Consider the following 13,059-nt stretch of genomic DNA (forward strand, 5'->3'; position numbering starts at 1 on the left):
TAACTTGTCAATAAATGCATGTTTCAATCCAATCCTTACAAATACCGCATCACTGCTTAAATAGTAATAATCACTATTATCTAGATGTAACCTGTTTTAAAGTATGTCAATAAATGCTTTATTCTCAGGCCAAAGCATTGATTTATTTTTCAGAATCATGACAATATACTTGGTATCGGTATTAAAGTTAGTCAAATTTGTGACAACCCTATAATAAGCTTTAAATAACAGCATTTAAGCAGTTAAATTGTATTGTTTCCAGTGTTATTACTTAGTAATACGTATCACAATGTAGAACCTCAGGGGGAACCAAACACAGTACCACAGTAATAAATTACAGTAATGGCCCGTGTCTGATTTTTTACATTTAATCATTAAAAAAGGCCTGTAATTGAAGTCTGTGACTGCAGAGATAGTGACCCATTAACCCATTTGATTAGCGGCCTACAACGGCTGCCAGAAGCCCTTTGGAATCTGCTGGGGCGACGACTGTTTATGCAAAGCTGATCCAATAAATCCCTCCCTTCCACCTTAGAAGTCCAACCCCCGAGAACAAAAGTCAGCCAGTGCCCGGCCTGAAGCTTCAGAGGAGCATCATCTGCAGGAAAAGATGAAGCCTAAATCTGTCCTGGATGTGCATCTGCCACAGATTGGCCTTTTTGTTGGTCTTGAGACCCTAAATGAAGGCTGGGGGGGCAGCGGTGTTGGGTATCAGAGACAAATCGACACAACAGCTCCAGTGCAGAGCTGTGGACGAGGAGAGAGTGAGGAGGACCTGCCTAAAGGGAAGCAGTCAAAGGAAGTGCACTTTGCCTTCTTACCCAAAAACTATGTGCCTTTGGAAGAGAACGAGAGTAAACAGAGAGCGAAGGAAGAGAAGAAGGCCAAGAAGAAGGAGAAGTACAAGAAATACAAAAAGGTAAGGGTCAACCCATTCATTTAATACCTCTTTAGAATTTAGAAAAACTACAGGAAAACTTATTTTTTTTATTGTAATTGCCTGCAAATGTCCATTTCTATGAGTTCTAATAAGCATTACATTAATAAGCATTTATTTATGTTGTATGTATTATTTAGAAATGTCACTATGTAACATAAAGTTGTGTATGTTTTCCCATATTTTATCCCTGTGTCTGATATGTAGGAAATGCAGGAAGGAAAGCAGTCATCTCTGAATCAAAGTTTAGTTATCTAGACTTCTAATTTATTGGGTGAGAACTAAATTTTTTAAATATCTGCTGATACAGAGTAGAGATGCCAAGACAAACTCTTATTATATAAGTTAAAGTTTGCACTAGCCATTTAAAGTTCAATACTTTTTCAATATGACAACATCATAAACAATTTTGTACTTGAAGCTTTAAATACTATGTACAACTGAATAAGAGAATCTAATATAATCTACGTAGTCAGCTAGCATGACCATGTCAAAAACTCAAGTAGACTGACAAATAACAGACAAATAATATGACTGCACTACTGTAAAGTATTGTAAATAACTTATCAATAAATAGATGTGTTAATCTAATCATTACAAATTAATGCAGAACAGCTGCAATTTCAGTTAATAAGCGCTAAATAATAATAATCACTATTATTTAGATGTGACCTGTTTTAAAGTATGTCAATAAATGCTTTATTCTCAGGCCAAAGCATTGACTTATTCATGACAATATTCTTGGTATCGGTATTAAAGTTAGTCAAATTTGTGACAATCCTATAATAAGCTTAATATAACAGCATTTACAGTCTCAGAGTTCAGAAACACATGCAGTAAAGAAAGCATAGTAAGTCCACACTGTGGGCATGCTGTGGACCTCAGTCACGTATCATATAGTGGCATGCACACTGATAGCATACTGATACTGTAAATGCCAGTATCATTATAGATACTGATACAGTATTGGTAAGGGGTGAAACAACTTAAAATCATTAAGCAACTAATTTCCTGGCCTTTTTAAGTTAGTACAACCTTATGGCTCATTTGTTCTCTGCACTTACAAAATTAAGTTGTCCTAACAAGTCTTAAATATTAGCTTAAATTATTGAATCATTAACATAAAATGTATCATAGTTCTTTTATCATTATCCAATATTTTAACTTCGCTAAACTTAAAAATCGAAAAATGTATGCTAGACTTGCCAACTAAAAAATGTGTTGAAATTAGTTGCTAAAATATTTTTAGTTAGATTAGCAAACTCAGATGTGTTTGGTGTACATGTCAACAGAAAAACACGACTAAACTGAATATTTTTTATTTAAACCTGCTAAAATAAAGTCTGATCAATTAAACATTTTATTAGAGTATTTTTTTATTTTAGAGTAAAATCACTTTCCTGGCGTTTTTTTTTTTTTTTGCAGTTCACACAAGGCAGCTGCATACAAAACAAAACAAAAAAAATTAAAACACAAACTTCTGTTCAGCAGCAAGTACCATATTATTAAGAGTATTAAGAGCAAAATGCTCTATCAGAATCATTGCACTGTCTAAGATAAATGAGATAATGTGTTCAGCAAGGCATTAAGTCAGCATTTCTTGTTTTTCAGACACAGGCCATGATATCTAACTAGTTAATTAAACCCCAGCATTATTTCTATTTCAGACACTGCAGTTGTAGATTTTTTTATGCCTATACTCAGACGAAGGGTAAGTAGGTTCTGATACTGATATACAGCTTCAATTAATCATCCACTTCCTCTGATCATCTGATTCTTGCGTTTTTCTCTGGATAATTTTCTAAATGAGTTTGGCTATTTATTTATTTCTTAATTAAACTTAGGCCTGTCATGAAAATTACATGTGTTATTGGCTTATAAAATACATGGAAATTACGTCAATAATACTGACTTAGATATTGTCTATTAAGTTATCCTAAGAAGTTAAGTCCATTAATGTAATTAAGCCAGTATGCTGACTGTTAAAAAATAGTTTATTTATTTAATTTATATTTTATTTATTTAGAATGTTTCAATATTGTTATACTCCAATCCCAATGTATAAATATTCTTAATTATACAAAGGTCACTATATTGTCCAAACTAAAACAGCTATCATGACAGGCCTAGGTATTATAACAATTACAAATCACTGGTTTGATTATACAGATTGAAGATGCAGTGGGTAGCTAAAATAATACTGTTATCTTGTTATTTTTGATGCAGCTGGCTCCCAAGCAAGCACTTCACTCACTCAATTCAATCTAAATATAAAGCAATTTGAATGAATTCTCAGAATTTTCTTGATTCAAGTGTGTACCAAAATAATGAACTACATAAATGAGCATTCTTGGATTGAATCTTAAAAATAAAGGTTCTTAAAGGTTCTTTACCGATTTCTTTGGACAAGCCAGTTCCATAGAAGAACCATTACAAGTTGTTTGTAATAGAGATGTATTAACATAAACTTATTAAGAAATTAAGAACTGCCACTTCAGTTTGAAGCACCGTTATTTTTAGGACATCTAACGCAATCTTTTTCTACCTGTGCATTAGTTAAACATTGTTGGAGTCTTTACTGTCCAGTGACGTCTTTCTACTTAATTTTGGAGCATTGCTATGTGAATTTGTTTGCATTCAGGTACAACAGCATAAGTGAGGTCAGGGTTTTGAATAATCACCAAACAACCTCATTCTCAAATCTCTACCTCATCCAAAAAGTTCTGTATAGAGCTCCATCATTCCAGAGAATAGAAAGTTCAGCTGCTCCACAGCTCAATGCTGGGGGGGGGATTTATATACCCTTCCAGCCCACATTTGATTTTAACCCTTTCATACCTGAACTCTAGTCACTCCAAATATTTGAATGCTATTTTCTGTATGTAATGCACACACAAAAAACATACTATATATAAAATATATATAAAAATTAAATCCAATTAACTAAAATATTGAATTTATTTTATTGTTCATTGTATACCTATTTAACATTTTATTTTATATTAATAAAAAGGGTTCTAAATAACATAAAATTCGTAAAAATTAGCCCTTGTTTTTTTTCCAGCGCAGTGGGCGGGACTAATCTACTATTTCAATGGCTTGCGAACATTTTATTGGCTGGTTTATGGTCTATTCTGATGGACAACAGGTCTCAGTTGGTGTTATGTGCAACAAAACATCAGAGAAAAAAATGAAATACATGATGTCCATTGTAATGGGTGCAGGGTCTGAAAGGGTCTGAAAATCCTCCTACTCAAGATCCACGAAGTGAGCAGATGTAAATGGGAGCCATTACACATTTTGTAAACATTATAGCAGTGTAAATGCATCATCCATCTCTCTAAAAGACACATTTAACAACCAAAACACCTGATCAACCAACCGAGTGCATCAGTTAATTTGATGGTTTAATGCCCTATATAGGTTTATGAGTGTACACTTCCACTGTAGCTTCTCTGTCCAGCTTTATATATTTTTTTTATTTATTTATTTAGAAAATGTATTAATTTCATTATAAACAAAAGAAAGTCTATGTACAGAAGAAACAGAAAGAAAAAAATACACAATATCAAATAACATGAAAGACAGGAGAAGGAGAAAAAAAATCTAATAAGAATTAGACCTTTTTTCCCATTAATAATTTCAAACAATAGTAATTTACCAAAAACAAAACTAAACAAAACATCAAATCCTTCTCGAACAAAAGTTTGTGCAGATACACATTATACTATTTTATATTTTTTAAACAAACCAACTTTTATCATTTTATTTAAACACACACATTGATCTAGCATTTTTAACATCACTCTTCTAATTATTTCAGAATCTTATTCCTTAAATTGAAGTACACCACTCCTTCAAACTAGTTCGACATTTAGGGTTTACAAACATATCTATCCCCTTAAGATGATTGAAACAGCTCTTTCAATTAACAAAATTAAATAGTATGTTTAAAGGTAATGTGTTTTTATGAGCCTTAAATATAACCAATAAAATATTAAAGTCAACTAAATTAGAGAATTTCAATTATTTCAACTGATAAAACAGTGTTTTTGATGAATGACTGTTATGTTTTCTAGTGATAATTCTTATTGACTTTTTCAATAAAACAAAAATAGAATTTGAAATTGTTTTGCACAATCATAAATGAGAAATCATGAGGAAAATTTACTTATTTCCTTATCGTAACCAGAAAGCAGGACCCTTGTATAACTTTATTATCTCAGACCGTAAACTTTAATAGTCTTTAGAGAGGATGCAGGATGAGCCAGTGTTGATTCTTCTGCATCAGGGCTTCCTTTCTTTAGGAAACGCTGGGCTTTCTTCAGCTTGAGACTCGATCATCTGCGTCAACTGTCTGAGCTAAAGAAGCAGACTAAGCCAATTAAAGCTCATTCACTAGAACAGCTCTGTAATCTTCAGCCTCACTTACAGAGAAACCCATACAGCCAAACAGCTTAATCCCAGTCTTCCACTGCTGCTGCTTCAAGCGCATGTCCTGTGTGCCCGGACTTCTCTTAGCACTGACCTTAACCCTGGAATTTATTTATTACCAGTCAGGTCAGGCTGTGTTTATCAGCCACTGATAAACATTTAGTATTCAGAATCACTTTATTACACATACAAGGAATTAGTCTTGGTGAAAGCAACACATGTATGACATGTAACAGTTACACAGACTATTGACAAACTTTATACTATGAAAGAAGGTACTGTTAACAAGAAGCTTAGAGATAATAAATAAATAAAATAAAATAGAAATCAGAACTGTACACATATGAATATTATTTTATCTAAATATTCTTGAGGAGGGTTTATGTTAAATATTGTTTAAAGCATGGGCGGATCTACCAGGGTGGCATAGGGTGGCAAAAGAAAGCCTTGCCACCCCTGCTGAAACCCCAGAATTAAAATAAAATGTATTATGGCCAATTTGACATTTACTGCAGTAAATTATAATGAAAGCACGGTGCTAGTATAGTTGTAGTGCTGATTTTGAGATAATTTTATTTTGCTAACTGCTGTATATATATATATATATATATATATATATATATATATATATATATATATATATATACGCCTGGCGTAAGTTGCCACCCCTCAAAAATACCTGCACCCCACCTGCCACCCCATAAATATTTTTCGAAATCCGCCCCTGGTTTAAAGAATGTTGCAGATGATGTTTACATCACAGAAGAACATCTGTACAGCTGTGCAAATAAGCAAAGTGCAAGTGAGCCAATAGTAAATCCAGTCAATACAGTTCAGTGAGTGTGGGTTGGAGACTTTGAGATGTCCACTGTGGTTAAGGAGTGCTACAGCTCTAGGGAAGAAGCTGTTAGCATGTCGTGTTGTGCTTAGCATGTCGTGGTCCGAAGCTTTCTACCAGAGGGGAGAGTCTAGAAGAGGTGATGTCCAGGATGTGAGGGGTCAGTTGTGATTTTGCCAGTGCGCTTCCTCACCCTCCTGAAGCGTTGACAGGTTACAACCAAATAAATGTAATCTCTGCTGTTTCCTCTTCTTCTGTTGTTTTGCTGGGCTGCTGAAATACAACTTCCCACCAGAATCCGACTTCCCTATAGCAATGTTCTGTTATTTGTAAGGAACAAATACTTCATAAACAGAAGCAACAAAAATCTGTAATCTGTTGTGCCTTTACTGCTGCTTTTTACAACTGCATGTGTACAAAGGGCAGCCTGATTTTGGCAGTAAGTCATAATTCGGCACGACACTGGTACTGCCTGGAGATGACAGCACTGTATAAAGGAAAAAGATGGATAAATTCTGCCCTGTTGTATGCACGTAAAAAATGTGCATGTTAAATATGATTCCAATTTGACTCAATTTCATATTTAAACTGAGTTTAAACAGAGTTTCTACTAAACTTCTACTACAATTAAGAGCTGAAACCAGAAGGAATCAGCTTTTGAAAATATGAAATAGCTCAGCTGCTACCAAGAAAAATAACAATATACTTTCAAAACATAGTTGCTTAGGTTCTGTGACAGACTTTAATTGTATATAATAAACTCCAGTGTGTGTTATTTTAATGTTTTACACTAGTTTTACACAATCTTTTAAAACTATTCTTCAGAAGAATCCAGCTCACGGATGGTTTTGGATGGTTTAAGATGGTCTTTGATGGTAAAGATGGTTAAAAAGTTGGTCATCCAGATTAAAATAAACCCTTTGCTGGTAGACAAGCATAAATTATGTTGCATTATGTTGCATTTTAGCCATGATTTTATGGTGGTTACAGAGCTATTTTATCAATATTACTGTATATCATGTGTGTTTTCTGATGAAAATCCCCTTAGGTTCTTTATTTGTAGTTTAACGGGAAATCTATAGCCTAAGTCTGTAAATGCGATCAGCATTGGAAAGGTTTTAATACAGTTGAAGTGATAAAACTCTTCCTGGAATTTTATTTCCGGGGCTTTCTGGGAACAGAAATTTGCACGTGTGTTTATGTGAGGTCCTACTTGCTGTGGTAAACAGTGAATATGGGGAAGTTACCTGATTGAAAAACATAATTAAACTTTGTGCTATTGACCCATCCTGGCAGTTATCAGGTGTTTTATGGCTGTTTTGGAGAATCAGTGCTGTTTGTTATAAATTATAGTATATGATATGTGGTAAATTATAGTAAAGCACATGCCTTACACATGCATTTCTGGACAAGCTGAGAGATACAGAACCCTAACTGAAAGAAGTTGTTAAGAAACAGTAAATATTAATATTAAAGGTATTTTTCAGCTGATCAGACAAAATGACATTTAATCCAAAAACCTGATTATGATTAAGAGAATGAAGTGTCATGTGAGTGATCTTGTTTGGGCTGACTCAAGTGTCTGAAACTAGTGAGTTGTTTCTGGATATTTGACCTGAACTGTGTATGTGGGTGAGTGTGCAAAGGACAGTTAGGCTGACACCTCAAAACTGAATGTCCAGTATGTAGCATGTAATGCAGAAGTCAGCGCCTAAGCAGCAGAGATGAGGCCGGAGGACACATAGAAAACAGTAGTAATCAATAAATGATTTAACTTAATCAGTTAGAAACAGTTGCTGAGGAACCGCTTAACTGGCCTTTGCACAGTATGTATGGGTGGGATTTTGGGGATATAAGGTCTTGCAAATGTAAGGATAGTTGAACTTCTTCTACTGAAACTCTGTCTGAGTGGAAGGGGTTCCCAGAGCTCTGTTGTAATAAATTGCTAATTTGCTGAAGATCTAAGTATCCTGTCTCTCTATCAACTCTACTTTGGGCTTCCATCAAAAGAATCAAGGGGAATGCACTGGAGCAGTTGAGGGTAGTGCTGATTTTCCCAACAAAGTCTACAGTATTTTACACAATTTTACTATTTATCAATATGAATATAATTGGTTCACCAGAATTAAACGCTGCTCTGGTTCCTGCCATTCCATGCAGTCATAAATCAGTTCCTACTGTATAAAAGGCACATTTAAATATGTCTTTTTTTAATGATATCTTAAAATTTTGTTTGTGAGTGCCATGTTGGAGTTAAATACATTTTTCTCTGAGGATCAGACACACAGTAGCGTTACAGAAGGAAAGGTCTGTGTTTATTCTCGGAGCAGGAAGGGCCGTCTGTAAGCCATGTGCAGGGAGACCATTGTGAATATGAGGAAATGTCCTTCCAGCTCATTTTTTGGCACATCCTGTTTATGACTTTTTATCATGGAGAGTTACAAGGTGTGCTGGTCGTAAAGTACCTGTACGAGGGCTGTGTTTTACAGTTGTTAGATGTTTTGTTTTGAATTACCTGTGTTTGTTACTGTGAGTTCTACTTTTATAAATAGCCTAAGTGTATTTTATTCTTTGTCACGAATTCTTTAGATGTTCATATTTGTCAGTAGGGCAGGACAAGATGGTAAAACTTGAGAAACATGAGTTAGGAAATATGAAATATGTGTAAAAATCACACCTCTTAAATATATATTTATAAATATCAGCATTAAATTATTGTCCACAATGTGGTCCACAATAGATCCAACCTAGAGCTCAGCTGTTTTTATGTGAACCAAGTTAGATTTCTTTGTGCCTTTGTTAAAAATTCTGCAAATATTGCATATACAGTATTTCTATGATCATAATGCATAATACATTGTATGCCCACATGTTTGTGGACTCCCCTTCTAATAAATGCATTCAGCTACCTCAAGTTGCACGCATTGCTGAAATCAATCTGTAAAAGCACACACAAACACACACAGAGTGGAACTGTGTACTCTGGAATGATGGTACATTGAAAGCAATCAAAGTCTCACAGCAATGGTCTAGAACCTAGTAGAAAGTTACATATAATGTAATTGTAATATTTACTGATTATTTAGCATTGTCATAATACATAAGACATTTTATATGAATTGTATAATTAATTTATTTATATCATCATAAATCATAATGTTATTATAATATTTACTGATTAGCATTGTCATAATACAGTGCATAAGACATTTTTTATGCATAATCATGCTGAATTTAATCATTAATGTATTTATATCATCATAAATCATAACGCATCATTACTATCCATTGAAAAACAAGTATCTCCCTTTTTGTCAATTTTTAGTTTACTACATAATTTGAACTCACAATCTGTCCTTTACACTGTGTGTATGGACCAACACTTACCCTTGATGAATGGACCAAGTGAAATTCTTCACTGACTTCCATTCAAAGTTAAGAGGGTTTTATTTCTCTCCTGTAAAGTTTCTATTTTGGAGATGGACAGTGTTTTTCATTGGACATCATTATGCAAAATAAATGTAAAAATTATTGCTTAAAAAAAATCACAAGACAAGGAATACTGTCACGTCCCATGACTTTTGCCATGTCACATAGAAGCTATAGAACACTGCACTGATCTGTGGGATATGTGTGTGGGGTCTCCTGATTGAATGTGGATGTAATTTCTGATGTCACCATAATTTCTATTTATTATTTTTTTGTTTTTCTGTTTTCTGCATTGGCTGTGTTTGTGATCTGTTGCTGATCTCTGTGTTTTGCAGAATGTGGGGAAAGCTCTGCGCTACAGCTGGAAGTGTCTGATGTTTGGGCTCCAGAGCTTCACTGTGGGCTACTCCACCCCTGTCACCGCGGCCGCCGCATTCGTCCCAGAGTTCAGAACAGGACGCGCCAAGAGCTGAGGAGATCAGAGCTCTATTCTCTTACAGTCCCCACGGGCTGACCTGCTGTGAACGTCTCTGATGGAGAACATCAGATTCCTGTGTTTCAGACTGTGCCTTTACAGCCCTGGACTGGGTGGCACGTGTTCCTGCTCTGGAGAGCCTGGCTCATGTTCTCACACTGTTATCTGTACATATTGATAATGCTAATGTGTCCTGTGATGAAGAGGAAAGCCTACATTAGTATGACTTTCTGTTATTATATCATTAATAGAAAATGTATCTTCCAAATCTGAGACTGTTCTTGCAATGCTTAGTGTCAGCCAACACTAATACCATTACCAATCTGATGCAATCTTTGTGTTTGTGTCAACAATTCAGCCCCAATTCATTTTATATAGGATAAGGAGTATTATAATACATTTTTTTTTTATTTTGGTATAACGCTTAAACACTTGGGTTTTCCTCCCACTATTATTTTATAAAGGGCTCTGTGTCAGTATACAGTATTATGGTATGTTTTCATGCCCCACGGTAAAATAGATTCACACTGCACACTCTATCTAAAATTGTTATTTACCCTCTGAGAACTCTCCTCAGTGCTGCAAATAAGCAGACAATAATAAGCATTAATGGCACATTGAGGACAACAGATTAAAAATGGTTAAATTAAAGACTGATATACCTGAATCAGTCCGGATCCCGAGTCCCTGCATCAGACTGGGACATCATTAATAATAGGGCTGCAATGATTAGTTGATATAATCGACAATGTCGATTATTTAAATGTATCGACTACAAATTTCATTGTCGACTAATTGTTCATTTGTAATTGTTACTTTGTAATTTGTACTGCATTACACAAAGTGACGGGCACAGAAGTGCAATGGGAGATGGGTAATTTGCTCACTCTAAAAGTGCTCAAACACTACAGATTCCATTTTAACCACTAAATAACAGTACCTTCATCTTTTTAATAACATCTAGACCTTTTAAATCTGATATTCAGCTGTTTCTTTCATTTTATCATTCTATAGTAGAGATGGAGAACATGGCAGAAATAATCGTTAATTAATCGACTAATCATGAAAAATAATCATTAGATTAGTCGACTACAAAATAATCATTAGTTGCATCCCTAATTAATAATAGTTGTATATCATAAGCTAAGGTTCTTTTGTGTAGACTATCATGAGATTTCTATTTTTTCCTATTGATCATGTTAGGATTTTTTTTTATGTATGAATGATCATGTACATTGAACCAGATCTTCATTCAAGATTTGATGTGTATTGTGATTATTATAGCTTTAACTAAGCTGTCTTGTTGTTCAGAGGAGAGACTGGCAGGGCTGTGTGAGGTGAAGGATGGTGTGGTGTATGTGCGTCTGTCGGTGGTGCAGATTTAGGCTGTAGCCTGCGTTTGTAGGTAGGCTAATCTGTTTGGACGGCTTTAGAGACAGGAAGGGTTTATGGAGGAAGAGGAGACAGGAGAAAACAGGATGTGGAGGTGCATGAGAAAAAAATCTGAGATCAAAGTCTGAGCCTGAAAGCTAGTAAGATCATTCAACGTTCAATGGTTAAAAGCAATACTGCATATATCACCTGTAGCATATCACTATATGGACAGAAATAATGGTACATGTACTCATTTGCTGTTAATTATGAATTTAATAAATTAAAGAGAGTTTGTCCTGCTTTTGTTGGAGTAAATGTATCTGCTGTCCAGGGAAGACTTCTGTTAAATTTTACATTTTTGAGCAAGGCAGTGAGGATTTGATTGCATTAACCAACAAGAGCCTGAGTGAGGTCATCTTACAAACTTGTTAAAGTAGCTGCAGCTTATAACAGAGACCAAATGGGAAGAATCTGTCCTATTAATTCTATTATAGGCGTGTTTAAGGTTGAATTTCATTAACATTTGTTCAGTGCTAAAAGAATGTATAAAGTGGAAGTGCAGCAGAGACAGATTAAAGCAGATTATTTGCATGTTTTTTTAAAGTGATGGAATGAATTTCACTGTAGATAGCGTAATGGTTTGTAAAGGGTTGTTTAATAATATCTTGTAAGAGTTTTAATATCATGCAGCAAGGCAATTCTAGTTAAAGAAATAGACCTAATCGATGTATTGAAGTGCATTACATTTAAGAAACTATGGCCTGCACCAGGCCTGCCTAAAGTGTGGCCCTGCATGAGAATGTCTGATTTGGCCCACTAGAAAATTACCCTAATTCAACCCGCCACCCCCAACCCAGGAACAGAACATCTATATTTTTTCATTTTGCTTATAACTGTGTGTAATATTGTTATTTTCTCTTTCTACATTGTGTTTTGGGTGTTATAATAATAAAAATAAAGTGTTTCTTTAATCTTTAAATCTCCTTTGACTTTTATTTTATTGCAGACATTCTGACCCCAGGTTATTTCATGTTTTGTCACCAGTGTGTGGGCTGCTCAATGATCTGAAAATATAACCTGATTCAAGTGTTTATTGAATTTCTATTCAATTGTTGCACAGTTACCATTAGCCAATCACAGATACGCTGTGTTCTTCAGCATAACATAAAAAATGACATTGGTTTATTAATAAATGAGAAATGGACAATTGAATATATTAATCAGGTTTTGCCATATCATGTCCAAGAACTTAAATATAAGTCTGTATCATATCATACTGTGAAAAATTCAAAAAAATGAGAGGAGTAGCCTGAAAGGGGCACTGCATTGATGTATGGGTTTAGGGGAGGGGCAGAAGGGAGAGCTGATTGGGCTGAACAGTGTGCCTCTGATAGCAGTAAGAGGCAGATGGTTGGACATCATGATGGGGGCAGTATTATTGATTGACTGATTTGCATATTGTGACGTGTCTGCGTAGCAAAATACACGGACACATTATCCACGCCTGAAGCACAGTCAGACCTGCAGAGGCAGAAATTTCCACAATACAAGGTTTTTTTTATAGGTTAGATA

At 34.9% G+C, this 13,059-nt stretch overlaps 1 protein-coding gene across 1 annotated transcript; it reads left to right on the top strand.

The window, feature by feature from the left end:
* Positions 1–554: 554 nt before the first annotated feature.
* On the top strand, positions 555–12,466 carry si:dkey-126g1.9 (uncharacterized protein C1orf115). The gene is made up of 2 exons (XM_007235709.4): positions 555–919; positions 9,974–12,466. Exons 1-2 carry the CDS (start codon positions 611–613, stop codon positions 10,109–10,111), a joined length of 447 nt encoding a protein of 148 aa, XP_007235771.2. The 5' UTR covers positions 555–610; the 3' UTR covers positions 10,112–12,466.
* The last annotated feature ends 593 nt before the right edge of the window (positions 12,467–13,059 follow it).

This window comes from Astyanax mexicanus, chromosome 13 (assembly GCF_023375975.1).
Source record: "Astyanax mexicanus isolate ESR-SI-001 chromosome 13, AstMex3_surface, whole genome shotgun sequence".
Classification (NCBI taxonomy): Eukaryota; Metazoa; Chordata; class Actinopteri; order Characiformes; family Acestrorhamphidae; genus Astyanax; species Astyanax mexicanus.

What these genes read in the sequence shown, in the direction of transcription:
- si:dkey-126g1.9 (XM_007235709.4), top strand. Translation starts at nt 611, where the DNA reads ATGAAGCCTAAATCTGTCCTGGATGTGCATCTGCCACAGATTGGCCTT. An exon ending in AGTACAAGAAATACAAAAAG is followed by an intron (nt 920 to 9,973) that starts GTAAGGGTCAAC and finishes TGTGTTTTGCAG; the next exon opens with AATGTGGGGAAAGCTCTGCG.